Raw genomic sequence first — 18896 nt, 5'->3', positions numbered from 1 at the left:
TGTACTATGTTACATCTAGTCTTTGAGGCCAGGCTGCAACTTTGGAGGCACGATATAAACCTGGTGGTCATATATGGATAGGCTCATAGTAGGGGTGCTGCAGCAACCCCTGAAATATCGTAATAAAAAAAAATAATACACTCCTGTTCGAAAGTTTGGAGTCACTTAGAAATGTCCTTGTTTTTGAAAGAACATTTTAAAAATGTGTCTATTAAAATGACATCAAATTGATCAGAAATACAGTGTAGACATTGTTAATGTTGTAAACGACTATTGTAGCTGGAAATACCAGATTTTTTATGTAATATCTACATAGGCAAACAGAGGCCCATTATCAGCAACCATCACTCCTGTGTTCCAATGGCACGTTGTGTTAGCTATTTCAAGTTGATAATTTTAAAAAGGCTAATTGATCATTAGAAAACCCTTTTGCAATTATGTTAGCACAGCTGAAAACTGTTGTTCTGATTAAATAAGCAATAAAACTGTCCTTCTTTAGACTAGTTGAGTATCTGGAGCATCAGCATTTGTGGGTTTGATTACAGGCTCAAAATAGCCAGAAACAAATAACTTTTTTGTGAAACTCGTCAGTCTATTCTTGTTCTGAGAAATGAAGGCTATTCCATGCGAGAAATTGCCAAGAAACTGATGATCTCGTACAACGCTGTGTACTACTCCCTTCACAGAACAGCGCAAATTGGCTCTAACCAGAATAGAAAGAGGAGTGGGACTGAGCAAGAGAGCAAGAGGACAAGTACATTAGAGTGTCTAGTTTGAGAAACAGACGCTTCACAAGTCCTCAACTGGCAGCTTCATTAAATAGTACCAGCAAAACACCAGTCTCAACGTCAACAGTGAAGACTCCGGGATGATGGCATTCTAGGCAGAGTTTCTCTGTCCAGTGTCTGTGTTCTTTTGCCCACCTTAATCTTTTCTTTTATTGGCCAGTCTGAGATATGTATTTTTCTTTGTAACTCTGCCTAGAAGGCCAGCATCCCGGAGTCGCTTCTTCATTGTTGACGTTGAGACTGGTGTTTTGCGATTACTATTTAATGAAGCTGTCAGCTCTGGATAAGAGTGTCTACTAAAATGGAAAATAAATGAATAGACCATTTTAGTTTTCACATACAAATAAGTTGCATTGGCAAAGTATTTTTTTAAACTGAAAAACATACAGTACCAGTCAAAAGTTTGCACACAACTACTCATTCAAGGGTTTTTCTTTATTTTTACTATTTTCTACATTGTAGAATAATAGTGAAGACATCAACACTAAGAAATAACACATATGGAATCATGTAGTAACTAAAAAGTGTTAAACATATCAAAATATATGTCACATTTTAGATTATTCAAAGTAGCCACCCCTTTGCCTTGATGACAGCTTTGCACACTCTTGGCATTCTCTCAACCAGCTTCACCTGGAATGCTTTTCCAACAGTCTTGAAGGAGTTCCCAAATATGTTGGGCACTTGTTGGCTGCTTTTCCTTCACTCTGCAGTCCAACTCATCCCAAACCATCTAAATTGGGTTGAGGTTGGGTGATTGTGGAGGCCAGGTCATCTGATGCAGCACTCCATCACTCTCCTTCTTGGTCAAATAGCCCTTACACAGCCTGGAGGTGTTGGGTCATTGTCCTGTTGAAAAACAAATGATAGTCGCACTAGGTGCAAACCAGATGGGATGGCATATTGCTGCAGAATGCTTGTGGTAGCCATCATGGTTAAGTGTGCCTTGAATTCTAAATAAATCACCAACAGTATCACCAGCAAAGCACCCCCACACGATTACACCTCCTCCTCCATGTTTCACGGTGGTAACCACACATGCAGATATCATCCGTTCAACTACTTTGCGTCTCACAAAGACATGGCGGTTGGAACCAAAAATCTGAAATTTGGACAGATTCCCACCAGTCTAATATCCATTGCTCGTGTTTCTTGACCCAAGCAAGTCTCTTTGTATTATTGGTGTCCTTCAGTATTGGTTTCTTCACAGCAATTTGACCATGAAAGCATGATACACACAGTTTCCTCTGAACAGTTGATGTTGAGATGTGTCTGTTACTTGAACTCTGTGAAGCATTTATTCGGGCTGCAATTTCTGAGGCTGGTAACTCTAATTAACTTATCCTCTGCAGCATAGGTAACTCTGGGTCCTTGATTCCTGTAGCAGACCTCATGAGAGCCAGTTTCGTCATAGCACTTGATGGTTTTTGAGACTGCACTTGAAGAAACTTTCAAAGTTATTGAAATTTTCCGGATTGACTGACCTTCATGTCTTAAATTAATGATGGACTGTCATTTTTCTTTGCTTATTTGAGCTGTTCTTGCCATAATATAGACTTGGTATTTTACCAAATAAGGCTATCTTCTGTATACCACCCTGAACTTGTCACAACACAACTGATTGGCTTAAGAAGGAAAGAAATTCCACAAATGAACTTTTAACAAGGCACACCTGTTAATTGAAATGTATTCCAGGTGATTACCTCATGAAGCTGGTTGATAGAATGCCAAGAGTGTTCAAAGCTGTCATCAAGGCAAAGGTTGGCAACTTTGAAGAATCTAAAATGTAAAATATATTTTAATTTGTTTAACACTTTTTTGGTTACTACATGATTCCATATGTTTTATTTCATAGTTTTAATGTCTTCACTATTATTCTACAATGTAGAAAATACTATAAATAAAGAAAAACCCTTGAATGAGTAGGTGCGTCAAAACTTTTGACTAGTACTGTATATCAAGTATTATCAGATTAAGTGTTTTGTAAATATAATTATCAGACTTAAGTTACAAATGCTGGTAAACACTCAAATACATTAAGTTAAAAAATCATAAAAAGTAGTCCACTGTACCTGCTGTTCTTACTTGCATCCCTCCCCCCACCCTGAAAAATCACAGCACCCCCAAACTACATCCCACGACTATGGATCGGCTCGTAAAGTTTCACCCTGGTGGTTGAATTCCTTGGAGTGGTGGGAATGTTTAATATCATTGACCGAGATACCCATCTCACCCAATCCGTGCAAAACACGGTCTGAGGAGACCAAGGTGATGACGTTCGAGCGAAATGGGAGCAGCACCGGGCTGGTTCTATATAAATAGAGAAAGTTTCCAAGCAACAACAGAAGCAAGTGCAGCACCCATGAGCAGAAGAGTGAGGACCTGAACTGCAAAATAGAGAGGGAGAGAATAATACCAAAGTCACGGATAGTTGCCAAGAGAACTTTGCTGAAGTACGACTTGTTTCTCATCCTCTCAGTTCAAGCGGTAGATTTTCAGCACCATGGACAGCATCAGGGTCCGCGCAGTTTTCTACCTGGGCGTCTGTCTGTCTGTCTTCAGTGTTGATTGCCAGGAGCAGATGTCACCCGATAACAGACTCTCTTCACAAGAGGAACAATTTCAACTGGGATATGTCACCAGAAATTTGGTGTGTCAAATTTACTCATTTACTTGTTTTTCTGTCCTTTTTGAGGATTTTAGGATAAAACTGTTTGTTTCGACTCAAACCAATCCAGAACTTGTTCAAGCATTTATTTATGTTGTACCATCAACTGGTGTGTAACTATTATGTGATGGAGATTGAGGATAGTCTACTTTTACCTTATGTGTTCAAATTAGCTATGTAAGATATATATTATGTACATTATACATTTGCGCCCATTCTTGCCCAATGTCAAGTAGCCGATTATATCGTTCCGCCTTCAAGCTAATGTCGAGAAATAGATGCCATGCAATATTTATTTGGGTTGATAGTGAAGATGGTTCTAAATATCTTTATTGGTGACTTTTTTCAGGCTGATGCGCTCGAGGGGCTTCTGGAAGGCGGGCAGCAAGACAACATGATAGGTCTATCAGTGGAGAAGAAAGCAAGTCTCATTCCACGGGTAAGTCAAGAATAACCTAAGTTCTTTTACATCTACCTTACATATCTCAGTTCCAAAACGCACCTAACGCAAAACTGAATGAGCGCAAAAGGTTGTACGAGAGTCATATATTTGGAGAGCCAGCAGAGCCTACGGTGCTGTCGGAAGTTGTCTGTTACATTGAAGGTGCTTTCATTTGGGAACAGAAATGTGCAAGTAGGACCTAACGAATTTTGCTAACAATCTCTCTCCTCTCATATTTACAGTGTGATGTTGGAGAGCGGTGCGCTATGAAGCACGGGCCGCGCATCGGAAGGCTTTGTGACTGTCTGCGAGGCACCGCGTGCAACACATTCTTCCTGCGTTGTTACTGACCCGGGCCACAGACCTATCCCCTCAGGCGCACAACATTTCCCGAGACCCAGGCTTGTGATACGCCCATGCACCTATACCGTTACCAATGTAAATGTCAGTCTGCATGTATGACTGTCTTGAATTCCTTTGTCTTCTGGAAGTATAAACAAATGTATTTATTTTCGTTTAATAAAACATCTTCATAAAGCTCCATGTATCCTCTTGCATTGTAGACTAGCCCTTTTTGATGTGTCATTCAATCAAAAGTTCACTTCTTATTTCCTATTGCATTTGTAGCCCTACAGCTGCAATTAAATCCGTTTATTTAGGTTATACTCCAAATGTGTTGCTTATAATGACATTGAAATTCGAAAAATGAGATGAAGTTGCACACATCAGAAATGCTATATCTAAAAATGACGTTTTCATTAAAACACGTTGTCTGAATTTTTCTCACATTTTAGTTCATTGATAAAAGAGCAAGGTGATAAACTTTACGTTTGGAAGTAATTTTACATTAATGCAATAGGCCTTAATCTTGCCGAGTGATCCAGTCACTGCTGTCTTGCTGCAGATGTCCTCGCCCCATAATGACTATGCATACGACTAATTGTGCTGCCGTCATTAAGACTTTCCAACCAAACATGAATCAATCTCTCAAGATTTGAGTTGACCTGGATGGACAAGTGGTGATCTTTAATAACAGACGGATTTGGAGCCTGACTCCGTAAATGGTTAAGGAGGCGGGTGTACATAAAACAAAATCTATGACGCACTTTTCTATCACATCTTAGATCACCCTGTGACCTTTTCGCTGAGATCATACGAAGAATGAGATATGGCTTTTTTTAAATACAGATTTCAGATATTAAAGGACCAGGGAAGTCAAAAGCGTGATTGACCTGTATTTTATATATATTTCAACACTATAAGGTTGGAATAATACTGTGGCATTTTTAAGATTACGATAATGCCCTTTTAGTCTAAGAGCTGTTTGAAAAGACTACCTGTTTTGGGTTCACCAGGTGGTAAATTAGTGGACAGATCAATAAGAAACAGAGTCCTAAACCTCTCTGCCAATGACAGCTAGTTTTCCCCTCCACACTCAGACCACTCCCACACAGTCCTAGCAAAATTCTTGCTCTTTGCTAAGCTATTTTTGTTTCTCTTTGGCCATTTTAATTGAAAACAATCACAGAAACCAGGTTTCCATCCAACCTTTTTATGCGAGTAAAGTACTGTGCCTTCAGAAAGTATTCATACCCTTTGACTTATTCAACATGTTGTTTTACAGCCTTCAAAATTGATTACATTGATTTATTTCCTCAACCATCTACACACAATACCCCATAATGACAAAATTAAAACATGTTTTTAGACATTGTTGCAAATGTATTGAAAATGAAATACAGAAACATCTAATTTACATCAAGTACCAGTAAAAGGTTTGCACACACCTACCCATTCAAGGATTGTTCTTTATTTGTACTATTTTCTGCATCGTAGAATAATAGTGAAGACATCAAAACTATGAAATAACACACATGGAATCATGTAGTAACCAAAAAAAGTGCTCAACAAACCAAAATATATTTTATATTTGAGATTCTTCAAAGAAGCCACCCTTTGTCTTGATGATAGCCCTGTGCTATGACACTCCAAATTGGAGCTCAGGTGCATCCAATTTCCTTTGATCATCCTTGAGATGTCACTACAACTTTATTAGAGTTCTCCTGTGGCCAATTCAATTGTTTGGACATGATTTAGAAAGAAACACACTGGTCGATATAAGGTCCCACAGTTGACAGTGCATGTCAGAGCAGAAACTATACCATAAAGTCCAAGGAACTGTCCATAGAGCTCTGAGATAGAGTTGTGATGAGGCATACTGTATATTTGGGGAAGGGTATAAAAGGGTATAAAAGTGTTTTAAAAAAAATGGAAATGCCCAGAATCTGGTCAGGGAGGTGACCAAGAACCCAATGACCACTCTGGCAGAACTTCAGTTCTTAGCTGAGATGGGAGAACCTGCCAGAAGGACAACAGTCTCTACAGCACTTCACCAATCTGGGCTTTATGGGAGAGTGGCCAAATGGAAACCACACATGAGAAAGAGGCACTTGACAGCACGCCTGGAGCTTGCAAAAAGGCATGAGAAAGACTTAGAACATAAGGCAAAAGATTCTGTGCTCTGATGAAAAAATATATATTTTTGGCCTGTATGCAAAGCGCTACACCAGGCATAACTCATCACCGGTATAACACCATCCCTACAATGAAGCATGGTGGTGGCAGCATCATGCTACGGGGATGCTTTTAAGCGGCAGAATGAATGGAGCCAAATACAGGCAAATCCTTGATGAGAACCTGCTTCAGAGTGCAAACGACTTTAGACTGGGGTGAAGATTTACATTTTAACAGGACAATGATCCCAAGCATAGAGCCAAAGCAACACTGGAATGGATTCAGTACAAGAACGTGGAAATCCTTAAGTGGTCCAGCCAAAGCCACGACTTGAATCCCATAAAATAAATCTGTGGAAAGACTTGAAGATTGCTGTTCACCGCCATCTAACTTAACAGAGCTTGAGAAAATCCCCAATTCCAGATGTGCAAAGCTGATACAGACATACCCAAGACAACTCAAAGCTGATACAGACATACCCAAGATGACTCAAAGCTGTAATCACCACCAAAGGTGTCACGCCCTGACCATAGATTGCTTTGTATGTGTCTATGTTTTGTTTGGTCAGGGTGTGATGTGGGTGGGCATTCTATGTTGTATGTCTAGGTTGTCTGTTTCTATGTGTTTGGCCTAGTATGGTTCTCAATCAGAGGCAGGTGTCAGTCGTTGTCTCTGATTGGGAGCCTTATTTAGGTAGCCTGTTTTTCTTTGTGTTTTGTGGGTGGTTATTTTCTGTGTCTGTGTTTCACCATACGGAACTGTCTCGGTCGTTTGTCAGTTTATTGTTTTTGTTCATTGTTCTAGTATTCTTATTAAAATGGAGACTTACCACGCTGTGCATTGGTCCTCCTCTTCTCATTCCAACGAAAGCCGTTACAAAAGGTGCTTCTACAAAGTATTGACTTAGGGGTTTGAATACTTATGTAAATAAGATATTTCAGTATTTCATTTTCAAGAAATCTGCAAAACTTTCTAAAAACATGTTTTCACTTTGTCTTTATGGAGTATTGTGTGTAGGTTGGTGAGAAAAACATTTTTCATTCAGGCTGAAACACAACAAAATGTGGAATAAGTTAAGGGGTATGACTACTTTCTGAAGGCTTGTCTGATAAAAAAATGTATGACAGGTCTGACAGAAAAAGCTAATTTGTCTGTAAACTTTCCAATTGTAGACAAAACAAAATATGCTAGACAAGGTAAAATCTTTTTGTGTCTGTAAAATGTATAATGCGAGAAATAGCAGTGGAAACACCTTTATGCGCAAATATTGATATAATAAATCAAAACTAATTTTTATTAGTCACATACACATAGTTAGCAGATGTTAATGCAAGTGTAGCGAAATGCTTGTGCTTCTAGTTCCGACATTGCAGTAATATTGTAACGGCGTTCCTCCTCCTCTTCATCCGAAGAGGAGGAGCAGGGATTAAACCAAAATGCAGCGTCTTGATATGACATGATTTATTTAAGTAAAGACGAAAACACGAACTTCACTTGAAACTAAACCAAACAACAAACGGAGTAGACGAACCTGAACATAAGAACTTACATAACACGAAGAACTCACGAACAGGAAAATGACTACACAAAACGACGAACGAACGAAACAGTCCCGTATGGTGCAAACAAACACAGACACAGGAGAACAACCACCCACGACAAACAATGTGACAACACCTACCTTAATATGATTCTCAATCAGAGGAGATGAAAACCACCTGCCTCTAATTGAGAACCATATTAGGTACCCATTAACCAACATAGAAACAGAAAACATAGACTGCCCATCCAAACTCACGTCCTGACCAACTAACACATACAAAAACTAACAGAAAACAGGTCAGGAACGTGACAAATATCTAACAAGTAGTCTAACAATTCCCCAACAACTACCTAATACATACAAATCTAAAGGGCTAAAATGAGAATATGTACATGTAAGTATATGGATGAGCAATGGCCGAGCGGCATAGGCAAGGTGCGATAGATGGTATAAAATACAGTATATACTGTACATGTGATATGAGTAATGTAAGATATGTAAACTTTATTAAAGTGGCATTATTTAAAGTGACATTGTATAAAGTGACTAGTGATCAATTTATTAAAGTGGCCAGTGATTGGGTCTCAATGTAGGCAGCAGCCTCTCTGAGTTAGTGATTGGTGTTTAGCAGTCTGATGACCTTGAGATAGAAGCTGTTTTTCAGTCTCTCGGTCCCAGCTTTGATGCACCTGTACTGACCTCCTCTTCTGGATGGTAGTGGTGTGAATAGGCAATGGCTCGGGTGGTTGATGTCCTTGATCTTTTTGGCCTTCCTGTGACATCGGGTGTTGTAGGTGTCATGGGGGGCAGGTAGTTTGCCCCCTGTAATGCGTTGTGCAGACTGCACTACCGTCTGTAGAGCCTTGCGGTTGAGGGTGGTGCAGTTGTCGTACCAGGCTGTGATACAGCCCGGCAGTATGCTCTCGATTGTGCATCTGTAAAAGTCTGTCAGGGTTTTCAGTGACAAGCCAAATTTCTTCAGCCTCCTGATGTTGAAGAGGCGCTGTTGCACCTTCTTCATCACGCTGTCTGTGTGGGTGGACCATTTCAGTTTCTCTGTGATGTGTACGCCGAGGAACTTAAAACTTTCCACCTTCTCCACTGCTGTCCCTTCGATGTGGATAGATGGGTGCTCCCTCTGCTGTTTTCTGAAGTCCACAACCATCTCCTTTGTTTTGTTGACGTTGAGTGAGGGGTTGTTTTCCTGACACCACACTCCGAGTGCCCTCACCTCCTCCCTGTAGGCTGTCTCGTCGTTGTTGGTAATCAAGCCCACTACTGTTGTGTCGTCTGCAAACTTGATGATTGAGTTGGAGGCGTGCATGGCCACACAGTTGTGGGTGAACAGGGAATACAGGAGGGGGCTGAGCACGCACCCTTGTGGGGCCCCAGTGTTGAGGGTCAGCGAAGTGGAGATGTTGTTTCCTACCTTCACCACCTGGGCGCGGCCCATCAGAATGTCCAGGACCCAGTTGCACAGGGCGGGGTTGAGACCCAGGGTCTTCAGCTTGATGATGAGCTTGGAGGGTACTATGGTGTTGAATGCTGAGCTGTAGTCAATGAACAGCATTCTTACATAGGTATTCCTCTTGTCCAGATGGAACAGGGCAGTGTGCATTGTGATGGCGTCTGTGGACCTGTTTGGGCGGTATGCAATCTGAAGTGGGTCTAGGGTGGCCGGTAAGGTGGAGGTGATATTATCCTTGACTAGTCTCTCAAAGCACTTCATGATGACAGATGTGAGTGCAACGGGGCGGTAGTCATTTAGTTCAGTTATCTTTGCCTTCATGGGTACAGGAACAATGGTAGCCATCTTGAAGCATGTGGGGACAACAGACTGAGATAAGGAATGATTGAATATGTCTGTAAACACACCAGCCAGCTGGTCTGAGCATGCGCTGAGGACGCGGCTAGGGAGGCAGTCTGGGCCAGCAGCCTTGCGAGGGTTAACACGTTTAAACGTTTTACTCACGTCAGCCATGGAGAAGGAGGGGGGAGCGCAGTCCTTGTTAGCAGGCCGCGATGGTGGCACTGTATTATCCTCAAAGCGGGCAAAGAAGTTGTTTAGTTTGTCTGGAAGCGTAATGTCGGTGTCTGTTATGTGGCTGGATTTCTTTTTGTAGTCTGTGATTTCCTGTAGACCCTGCCACATACGTCTCGTGTCTGAGCCGTTGAATTGCGACTCCACCTTGTCCCTGTACTGGCATTTTGCTTGTTTTATTGACTTGCGGAGGGAATAACTACCCTGTTTATATTCAGACATATTCCCAGACCTCTTTCCATGGTTAAATGCGGTGAATCGAGCTTTCAGTTTTGCGCGAATGCCGCCATCCATTTACGGTTTCTGGTTAGGGTAGGTTTTAATAGTCACAGTGGGTACAACATCTCCAATTAAATTCTTTATAAAGGCACTCACCGAGTCAGCACATTGGTCGATGTTGTTCTCAGAGGCTGACCGGAACATATTCCAGTCCGTGTGATCAAAACAATCTTGAAGCTGGCTTCCGATTGGTCGGACCAGAGTTAAATGGTTCTCGTCACTGGTACATTCTGTTTGAGTTTCTGCCTATAAGACGGAAGGAGCAAGATGGCATCGTGGTCAGATTTGCAAGAGTAGTTAGAGTTAGTTAGAGTAGCAGTGGTCGAGGGTATTGCGCATGCATGTAGCGCAATCAATATGCTGGTCGAATTTACGTAGCCTTGTTCTCAAATTTGCATTGTTAAAATCTCCAGTTACAATAAATGCAGCCTCAGGATGTATGGTTTCCAGTTTGCATATAGTCCAGTGAAGTTCCTGATGGCCGTCTTGGTGTCTGCTTGAGGGGGAATGTACCCAGCTGTGACTATAACTGACGAGAATTCTCTTGGTAGGTAAAATGGCCGGCATTTGATTGTAAGGAATTCTAGATCGGGTGAGCAGAAGGATTTGAGTTCCTGTATGTTGTTATGATTACACAATGAGCCGTTAATCATGAAGCATACACCCCCGCCCTTCCTCTTCCCAGAGAGGTGTTTATCTCTGTCGGCGCGATGCATGGAGAAGCCCGGTGGCTGGACCGATTCCGACAACATATCCCGAGAGCCATGTTTCCGTGAAACAGAGAATGTTAAAATCTCTGATGTCTCTCTGGAAGGCAACCCTTGCTCGAATTTCGTCTACCTTGTTGTCAAGAGACTGGACATTGGCTAGTAGTATACTCGGAGCGGTGGGCGATGTGCACGTCGACGGAGCATGGCCAGGTGGCCGCTTTGTCTGCCTCTTCTGTTCTTATATCCAATAGTTCTTCCTGGTTGTATATAATAAGACTTAAGATTTCCTGGGGTAACAATGTTAGAAATAATACATAAAAAAAAACAAATACTGCATAGTTTCCTAATATTCCGAAGTGAGGCGACCATCTCTGTCAGCGCCATCTAACTGTAAATATCTAAGTAAACTTGGAGGAGTCTCTCGATGATATGGTGTGTGGTCCCTCCCACTATGACTCGGAAAAGCATGCAGTTTTTTAGGCTACAAATTGAACAAATGATAATGAACTTCACAGTTTGATGAAAGTGCAAGGTGATGAGCTTGATGCTCCTTTCCAATAAATATCGAGGGTCTTATTCTGGTGACATAATGATCGATGCTTGTTTGACAAATTATAAGACCCTCAATATTTAATCTCATTATGTAATAGGTTATACCCGCATTGTATCTGCAAGCTGTTGGCTAGAGCGCACATGTCGAGACCAGAGTGGGCACATTCACTATATAATGCCACATTTTTTTGGTGCTAAAACCATCAGTAGAGTTGACAATGCAATGGGAATTTAACTGCAACATATCTTCATGTACACTATGTCATAAAGCTTTTATCCGCAACAAGTCAATTTGATGGAAACACATGCGGTGGAAAAATGCACATATTGTTTTATGCAGATGTTTTAAACATTCGCAAGAATATTGAATCGGTAGCCAATTGAAGGGAAACCTGGCTAATAAGGTTGTAACCCAGATTTTTTTTGGTATTGAGACAAAAACGGCTGCATTGGACCTTTAAAACAATTATCAGACACGTACATGAAGGCGCTGTAGATTAACTAAAGGAAATTGTGTGATAGGCTAATAGACACTGTTTGCTCCGTCTTGCGGATATAGTCTACACCGTGGTTGGTTAATTTGAACTAAACGCCAAGGCCTACAGCTTGTGTCAACCTGTCAAAGTGTAATTTGCAACGGACGTCATGTGATCATTAAACCCGTTTAGAAAAGGAAAGATTACCGTGCATCTAGGAGAGTGTTTGCGCACACTGGGCAGTGTGCTTGTTAAAGAGGCTCGGCTATAGCGTCTGCTATTGACGTCGAGACAAAATATTGTTTGTGGACATCGGAGTCAAACGACCCATTAGTTGACCTGAAATGCGCTCAGCACCTTGGAGAGCTCTCGCGCGTAGTGAATCACTCGGCCGCGTGGTGCGTACAGATCAGAAGCGCCACTGTCTGACAATTTAGTGGAAATCACGCTATGACGAATTTCACGGTGCTGTTTCTGCTGATGTGTTGTGTTCTATGTGTGCACTTTCTGTCTGTCGGAGTAGAGGCAAGATTACCGGACGTTCCGTCGTTGGAAACACGAGACTCACGCAAGCATAAACAGGTGAGTTTGGTTAGATATCCTGGCTATGATTTAAACAGCATAGTCATTTAATATAAGGCTAACTTTATTATATGAATCAATTCAGTCTAGTGAACATAATTGTTTAATGGTACTATGGACTATGATGATTAGGGCTTTGGTCTCGGCCCCAATATAGCCAAGTCATTTTCACTCTTCTATTCTAGTTGGGTGTCCCTGTCCATGATAGGGGACAGCTTCAGAGGGAAATATCTTCCTCCGTTTTGAGAAACAAGTTCAACCGCCTTCCTGGAGTATGTCAACGTCTACGCAGAAGGAGAATCACAGTTCTGGTACATTATTGGCTAACTAACCTCCATTTTTTTATGCTTCCTAGAGCTGCTTTTCTGTTGAGCTGATTTGTCAAAAATGCAGTTGGACAACTTATTTTTAGTAGTTGGCCCTGTTCCTAATTTTAGTATTTTATAAACCATGGGCCCAATCAAAACCCAGTTAGGATTACCAGCTTTGATTGAGTAGGGCCCCAAGTTACTCTAGTTAGCCTTCAGTTTGATTGTGGTACCAGTGCGACATCTAGTGGCTCCTTGGAAACCCCCACCAACTTCACGGTGCCCTTGTTTGGCATCGGTGCAATCTAGCACACACAAATCACCAATGGAATCAATTTTGTCATGTACTTTTCTTTCAGTGCAATTCCAACGTGGGCAAGTACTGTTCGGTCAAAGAAGGAGCTCAACATGGCCACATTTGCCGCTGTCCAAGAGCATCAAAGTGTAAATACTTCTTTCTAAGGAGTCTGTAGAGCTCAATCCAGATTGCCTTTGTCTGTTGTGCTGTTTGTCTCCCGTCAAATAGTTTTGACTACTAAATAAATGCATATTTTCAAGAGAAAAATATAATGAACACTTTCCCAGTACGTCACAAATTGTGTCTTTTGATACAAATACAGTAGTCCAAGTTGACTCTGGCAATCTTCTTTTTCATATTTTATGTTCAACTTGTATCTTACATCCCTGAAAAGTTTGCCTATTTAAGGTAACACTTACCACGCATCATTACACGTCATAATCATGTCATAACAGCCTGTCATAATAGGGTCGTAACACTGTCATAACACTGTTGTGACATATATTGCATTACTTTATGACTGGTTATGACACCAACATAAGTGTCAAATCCCACAAAAAAACCTAACACGGTAGTCACTTTATGGCTGGTTATGACACCTACATAAATTTCAAAACATACCATTACACCATAGCCTACTTGTCAACAGTATGTTTGTTATAACATTTTCAGAAATTTACCATATTAAATAATCATTGTAATTGCGCACACATTGATGTCAGACATGCACCTACCCAATGCTCTGTTGCTGATGCTGGGATGAATGCAGGAGGAGATATCAGCAGGACAAGACACTTTTTTTGACTGATGATTGACATAAGGGCATGTACGTGAGAGGCCTATCTGGCTTACAGTGGTGTTAAGAACTTAAAAGTATTTTTACTTAAGTACCACCATGTAAGGTGTTTTTGTTTTGGGGGGGGGTCTGGAAATTACTAGTTCTACTTTTACTCCACTACATTCCTAAAGAAAATATGTACTTTTTACTCCCATACATTTTACCTGACACCAAAAAGTAGTCATTACATTTTGAATACTCAGGCAGGAGAGACTTATGGTCCAATTCACACACCTATCAATATAACACATTGCCATACCTACAGCCTCTGATCTGGCGGACTCACGAAACACAAATACTACATTCGTAAATGGTCCGAGTGTTGAAATGTGCCTATCCGTCCGTAAAGGGAAAAAAAGGGAGGGGGAAAGATTGTGCCGTTCGCTTATGATGAGGAATCTCATGTATGGCATTTACTTTTAGTCAAGTATTTTCTTAGTCCAAGTAAAGTCACACAGGATGGTCATAATGCTTCATGACAGTGTCATAAAGTTTATTATCTGCAAGTTATTTCAAATGGGAAAAAACATGACTAAAGAATTCATTACAACAAAAGAGTTAAGAAAGAAACATTCAAACGAAATAAATTCTGGGCGGGGTTAAGAAAAACATTTGCATAAATGTGGGTTGACACTTGTGTCATAACCAGCCATGCAATATGTCGCAACAGGCGTAAATGTATGCGTCATGACCATATAACAGATTATATCAACTGTTATGACCGTGTCATGTCGCTGGGTGTCAAGTGTTACCCTATTTAATTACAACAAAAACCCAGATTAAGTGTTTTCCGATTCTCCATTTATTCTTGCAGAATTCTCAACTCTTTGAGAGTTGCTGAGGCTGGAAAACAGGTCACATAATTCCTAAAAATACATTATCTACAGATGAAATGTAAAACCATGATAAAAATACTGGCAATCACTGAGCTCAGAGCCCAAGTTACTAGGAGCCTACTAGAGGAGTCGAAAAAAGTGAATCTCCATCAGTTTTTAAATGAATGAACACAGAAATATGTGCAGTGTGTCATTTGTGTGTATTGGATAACACTATACTCTATCAAAAAGTAGTCAAATGTCAGTGTTTGCGTTTAGAACCATGCCTGGAATCTCCAAACACACAATATTTTCACCTTTCACAGCTAGTGATTATAGACTTTTGGCAGAACACCAATACTGAACCTTGGAAATATGAATCCCACGGAGGTGAAAAACAGCACTGCAGCATGAAACTCATACAACAGTACACTGCAACACTCATCCCCCTATAAGACAGATTCTGGATCCACTTGAGTCACAGACCTAGTTATTAGGCCATGTTTCCAAGTCAGACAGGGCATTTGACACTAGATGAGATTATTGGTTCTCTCAGAGAACAGAAACGTGTGCCAGAAACATCTCTGGCATTTGTCAGACAATTTTGTATAATCAACACAGGTTTCAATCCACTTTTTAAACCCCCCCMCCCACCCCCAAACACAAAAAAATGTCAAAGAAATGCATGTGGCTTGAACTAATCCACCAGTTGTCTGCTACTTAGAATGCAGTCAGTTACCGTTCATTACTTTGCCTAGATCAAAGTACTGCAAGTTTCCTGCGAGCCATTCCCTTTAGGGATATTCATTCCATTGACAAAACGCCAGACACTGTTCATCATTTGTGCTTTGGCGGGTTAAAGTTTCACTGTCAATCTTGATTTTATAAGCTTGTTACTGTCAGGCCTAATTACTTCAACAAACCCCCCCCCCCCCCGAAAAAGGGAAACCGTTTTCCAGTAAGTCTGGCCCATTGGACATTACGTTCTCCAGACCCCCATGCTGTTGAAATGAAGCGGCTGTGGTAATTCTTAACAGTTTGAAATGTTGAGATGAGCCACCATGGTGAGTTCCACTAGTCTCTTCACTCTGTTGTACTGTGCTAGATGGACTCGATCTGCCTGCGGACTTTCTCGGAGGCAAGCCGGTCCAGCGAACGTTGCCTAGCAGCCACTATGAGTGCGAACAGTATGGTGAGGCCCAACATGGCTCCTTCAAACTTCCAGAAAAGGTGTTCCTCCATCAGGGTAGAGCGGCAGCTACGAGCAGAAGGGAAACAAGCGTATACATGATGGAAAGCTTGACAGAATCGTTTTTATCATGTGTAAAAACAAATCACAAAAATCTTTATTCAACCTTAAAAAATCAGTCTGTGCAGTAGTCTAACATTTGAGTTTGTCTCCTGTAATCTGTTATGAAAAAGCACTTCATAGTGTTTTCTCAAGATCAGTTAACTATTTAGTCTGATTAATGACATCCAATTCACAGAAGATGTGGGTCCAACCTGTGAAATCAAGAGACAGCTCGGCATCACCAGATCACAACGAAGTCAAAAGAAGCTGTAGGTGTGGGGACTCACCTCTTGTACTCGTCTTTATTAGACTTGGTGCAGTTGATCCTCTCCACGTATCCCGTCTGAATACATGCTGCCCACGACTTCTAGAGGGAGGACAGGATGGTTAAGGGCGCCTAGTCTACAAACTGTCAAAAATGATGTATCAGACACAGAAAACAATGTTTTCATGACAGTAATGTGTTGGTGGAAATGGTGGAAGGGAATTCAATGGGTGTACACTGGATATACAAGCCCAACAGAAAAGTTGGAGAGAGGGTTTGTGTTTTAGCTTGGAAGTGTCCTAAACCAGGTTACAATACTGTGTTTCTCTTTCACTGGGCTAGCTTAAACCTGCCTACTTTAAATCAGATAAGAGTATCCCAGTATTCTCTACAGCTTACAGTTAAAAGGGCTTGTTGCAGCTTGAAGTCCACTGTCATAAGCAAACACTTGGACTGTGAGGTAGCATAAAACACGACTACATTAATGGCATACATTGAATATACTGCATTCATCTTTAAAGGAGAGATATTCACATCTCCCAATAATAAACTGTATATTAACCAGTGAACTATTGGTGGAAGAAAGGAAACTTAAGGAGAAGTGTGGGGAGGGAGATGGACAAAGAGAGATCTCACCGACTGGAAAGTGTTGCACCGGGAACATTCCACTGCAACCACAAACTCCTCCATTTGCCAACAGGGGGTGGTTACCGGCCTGGCCACTAAAACACAGGCGAAACACAATGCCTTGAATCAGTATCTGAAAAAGACTGGGAATAGTTTTGACAAAAATAATGCTGAATGACATGACCAGTGACACACTTTTGTTTATACCCCTGACACAAGTGAAGTAAACTGGAGCTTCCATCAGCCCCACACACAAACATGTGCTTCTCTGTGAAATGTGTTGCTAACTTGCTATACAAACGATGTATGAGCAGTCACTGACATTTGTGTTTGCAGCACCACATCAATCCTGTACTCAAGTTCTCCAACTCATTCTTATCAAATACTGATAAAAAGTATAGCACCTGTGGTCTTCTCCTCACTCAGCAGAGTTGCACCAAACACTCTGAAAGAGAAGGTAATGAGGGTTAAGCTCTGAAGCAATGCCGAGCATAAAGCATTATCAGCAAGTAGGATGACACCAGTACACTCACCTGAGAGACACCAAAACCCAGAAGAGTGCATGCAAGGCCAGGATTCTGGGCCTCAAACACGACATGGGGATCCTGCAATCGCTCTCCATCCTCCCCATGCAGGTGCGTGTGGTGTGCGCCACAATCACAACCAAGGCCTGAAGCTCGACATAGTGGAATTATTCTCTATGGTCCAAAATGGCTGAAACCTGTTACACAATCAAACCAGTACCATAATAAGAGACTGAAACATTAGGCAACGGGTAATGCCCATGTTCAACAACCAAACATAAATTTAGCCCATTTATAATTAGCAACCACTAAGATACTGTTTAACAGAGGTCAAAGAAGCTTATCTAGATGCCATTGTTAATCGCATTAACGTTACATGTCCAATTGAAGTTCAACTGTGTTTTCCTCCCTAGCCTAGAGCTGGACATCATACGCCGTCTTCCAGTCATTTAAACTACTCCCCCCGACAGATACGCCGTAGGTTGACCGTGGACACCTACCTATGTGGGCAGGGTCTGCTGAACAAGGCATTACGCTAACTAGCTAAATATCTGTAACCGACTTCATGATGAAAACACTTGTCCAGACATTTCTCTCTGTTCACTCATCAGTGAATGAGACAACGCGGCAAACCTTCCACCAGTCAACTGGACTTCAACCTTTATCTCATCTTTCCATTAGTAATATTAGGTCATTGCTGCCTAAACATATTAACAAAGCAGACAATGCGGGTCGCTTTTAGGGAGTGTAGTTGCTAACTAGCTAACGAACAGCTGGCAACAGTTCTAAATCAAAGTTATGGAACTTAACTAGCTAACGTTAACTGTTAGCTAGTTAAAGGTAACTTAAGTAATAGGTTAGTTTGATATCGTGCCACTAATCATTTGATAATAGCTACTATAGCAAGTAAAGTAACACTATCATAACTTGGTTTAGGCACTAACAAGCAAGTTAGCTACATGACATACAAAGCAACATGATTAACAGCCGGCTATTTTGTTCCCAGTAGAGACGCTAGTCTCGTTAGCCTAGCGGGGGTTAAGGTTTACTAGCTAACGTTAACATAGCGAGAAGATGGCTAACGTTAGTAGCATAACTTAGTCACCAGAATCCATTCTGATTAGCATGCTGAAAGAATTGACCATACAAATGTAATGTTAGATATTATTCGTTGAAAAGCAAACCTTAACAGATGTCTCACAAAGACTTAGTGTGATTTTGTTGTTTTCGTTCAGTCCCTGAATAGCCGTTTAGTGGAGAAGTGCACATCCATTTTGAGTCATGTTGGAAGCGCTAATGAATACGTAACGGTACGTCATCAAATGCGTTGCATAC

At 41.2% G+C, this 18896-nt stretch overlaps 3 protein-coding genes across 4 annotated transcripts; 2 read left to right on the top strand and 1 right to left on the bottom strand.

Annotated features, from left to right (window-relative positions):
• Positions 1-3195: 3195 nt before the first annotated feature.
• On the top strand, positions 3196-4437 carry LOC111955300 (cocaine- and amphetamine-regulated transcript protein-like). The gene is made up of 3 exons (XM_023975493.2): positions 3196-3438; positions 3806-3895; positions 4141-4437. The coding sequence occupies exons 1-3, from the start codon at positions 3292-3294 to the stop codon at positions 4246-4248; spliced, it is 345 nt and encodes a 114-aa protein (XP_023831261.1). The 5' UTR covers positions 3196-3291; the 3' UTR covers positions 4249-4437.
• Positions 4438-12223: 7786 nt separating this feature from the next.
• On the top strand, positions 12224-13455 carry LOC111955322 (cocaine- and amphetamine-regulated transcript protein). The gene is made up of 3 exons (XM_023975524.2): positions 12224-12595; positions 12781-12906; positions 13263-13455. The coding sequence occupies exons 1-3, from the start codon at positions 12464-12466 to the stop codon at positions 13374-13376; spliced, it is 372 nt and encodes a 123-aa protein (XP_023831292.1). The 5' UTR covers positions 12224-12463; the 3' UTR covers positions 13377-13455.
• Positions 13456-15592: 2137 nt separating this feature from the next.
• LOC111954945 (protein JTB) lies at positions 15593-18896 on the bottom strand. Of its 2 annotated transcripts, none has more exons than XM_023974889.2 (6): positions 18746-18896; positions 17571-17758; positions 17442-17482; positions 17047-17132; positions 16433-16512; positions 15593-16112 (listed from the first exon to the last, which is right to left on the bottom strand). In XM_023974889.2, exons 2-6 carry the CDS (start codon positions 17666-17668, stop codon positions 15956-15958), a joined length of 462 nt encoding a protein of 153 aa, XP_023830657.1. In that variant the 5' UTR covers positions 17669-17758; positions 18746-18896; the 3' UTR covers positions 15593-15955. The 2 variants fall into 2 exon arrangements, with proteins under 2 accessions (XP_023830657.1, XP_023830658.1); XM_023974890.2 differs by having other exon boundaries at positions 15599-16112; positions 16433-16509; positions 18746-18862.

The sequence above is a fragment of the Salvelinus sp. IW2-2015 genome, linkage group LG30 (assembly GCF_002910315.2).
Source record: "Salvelinus sp. IW2-2015 linkage group LG30, ASM291031v2, whole genome shotgun sequence".
NCBI lineage: Eukaryota > Metazoa > Chordata > Actinopteri > Salmoniformes > Salmonidae > Salvelinus > Salvelinus sp. IW2-2015.
This window is presented reverse-complemented; position numbering and strand designations above follow the sequence as displayed.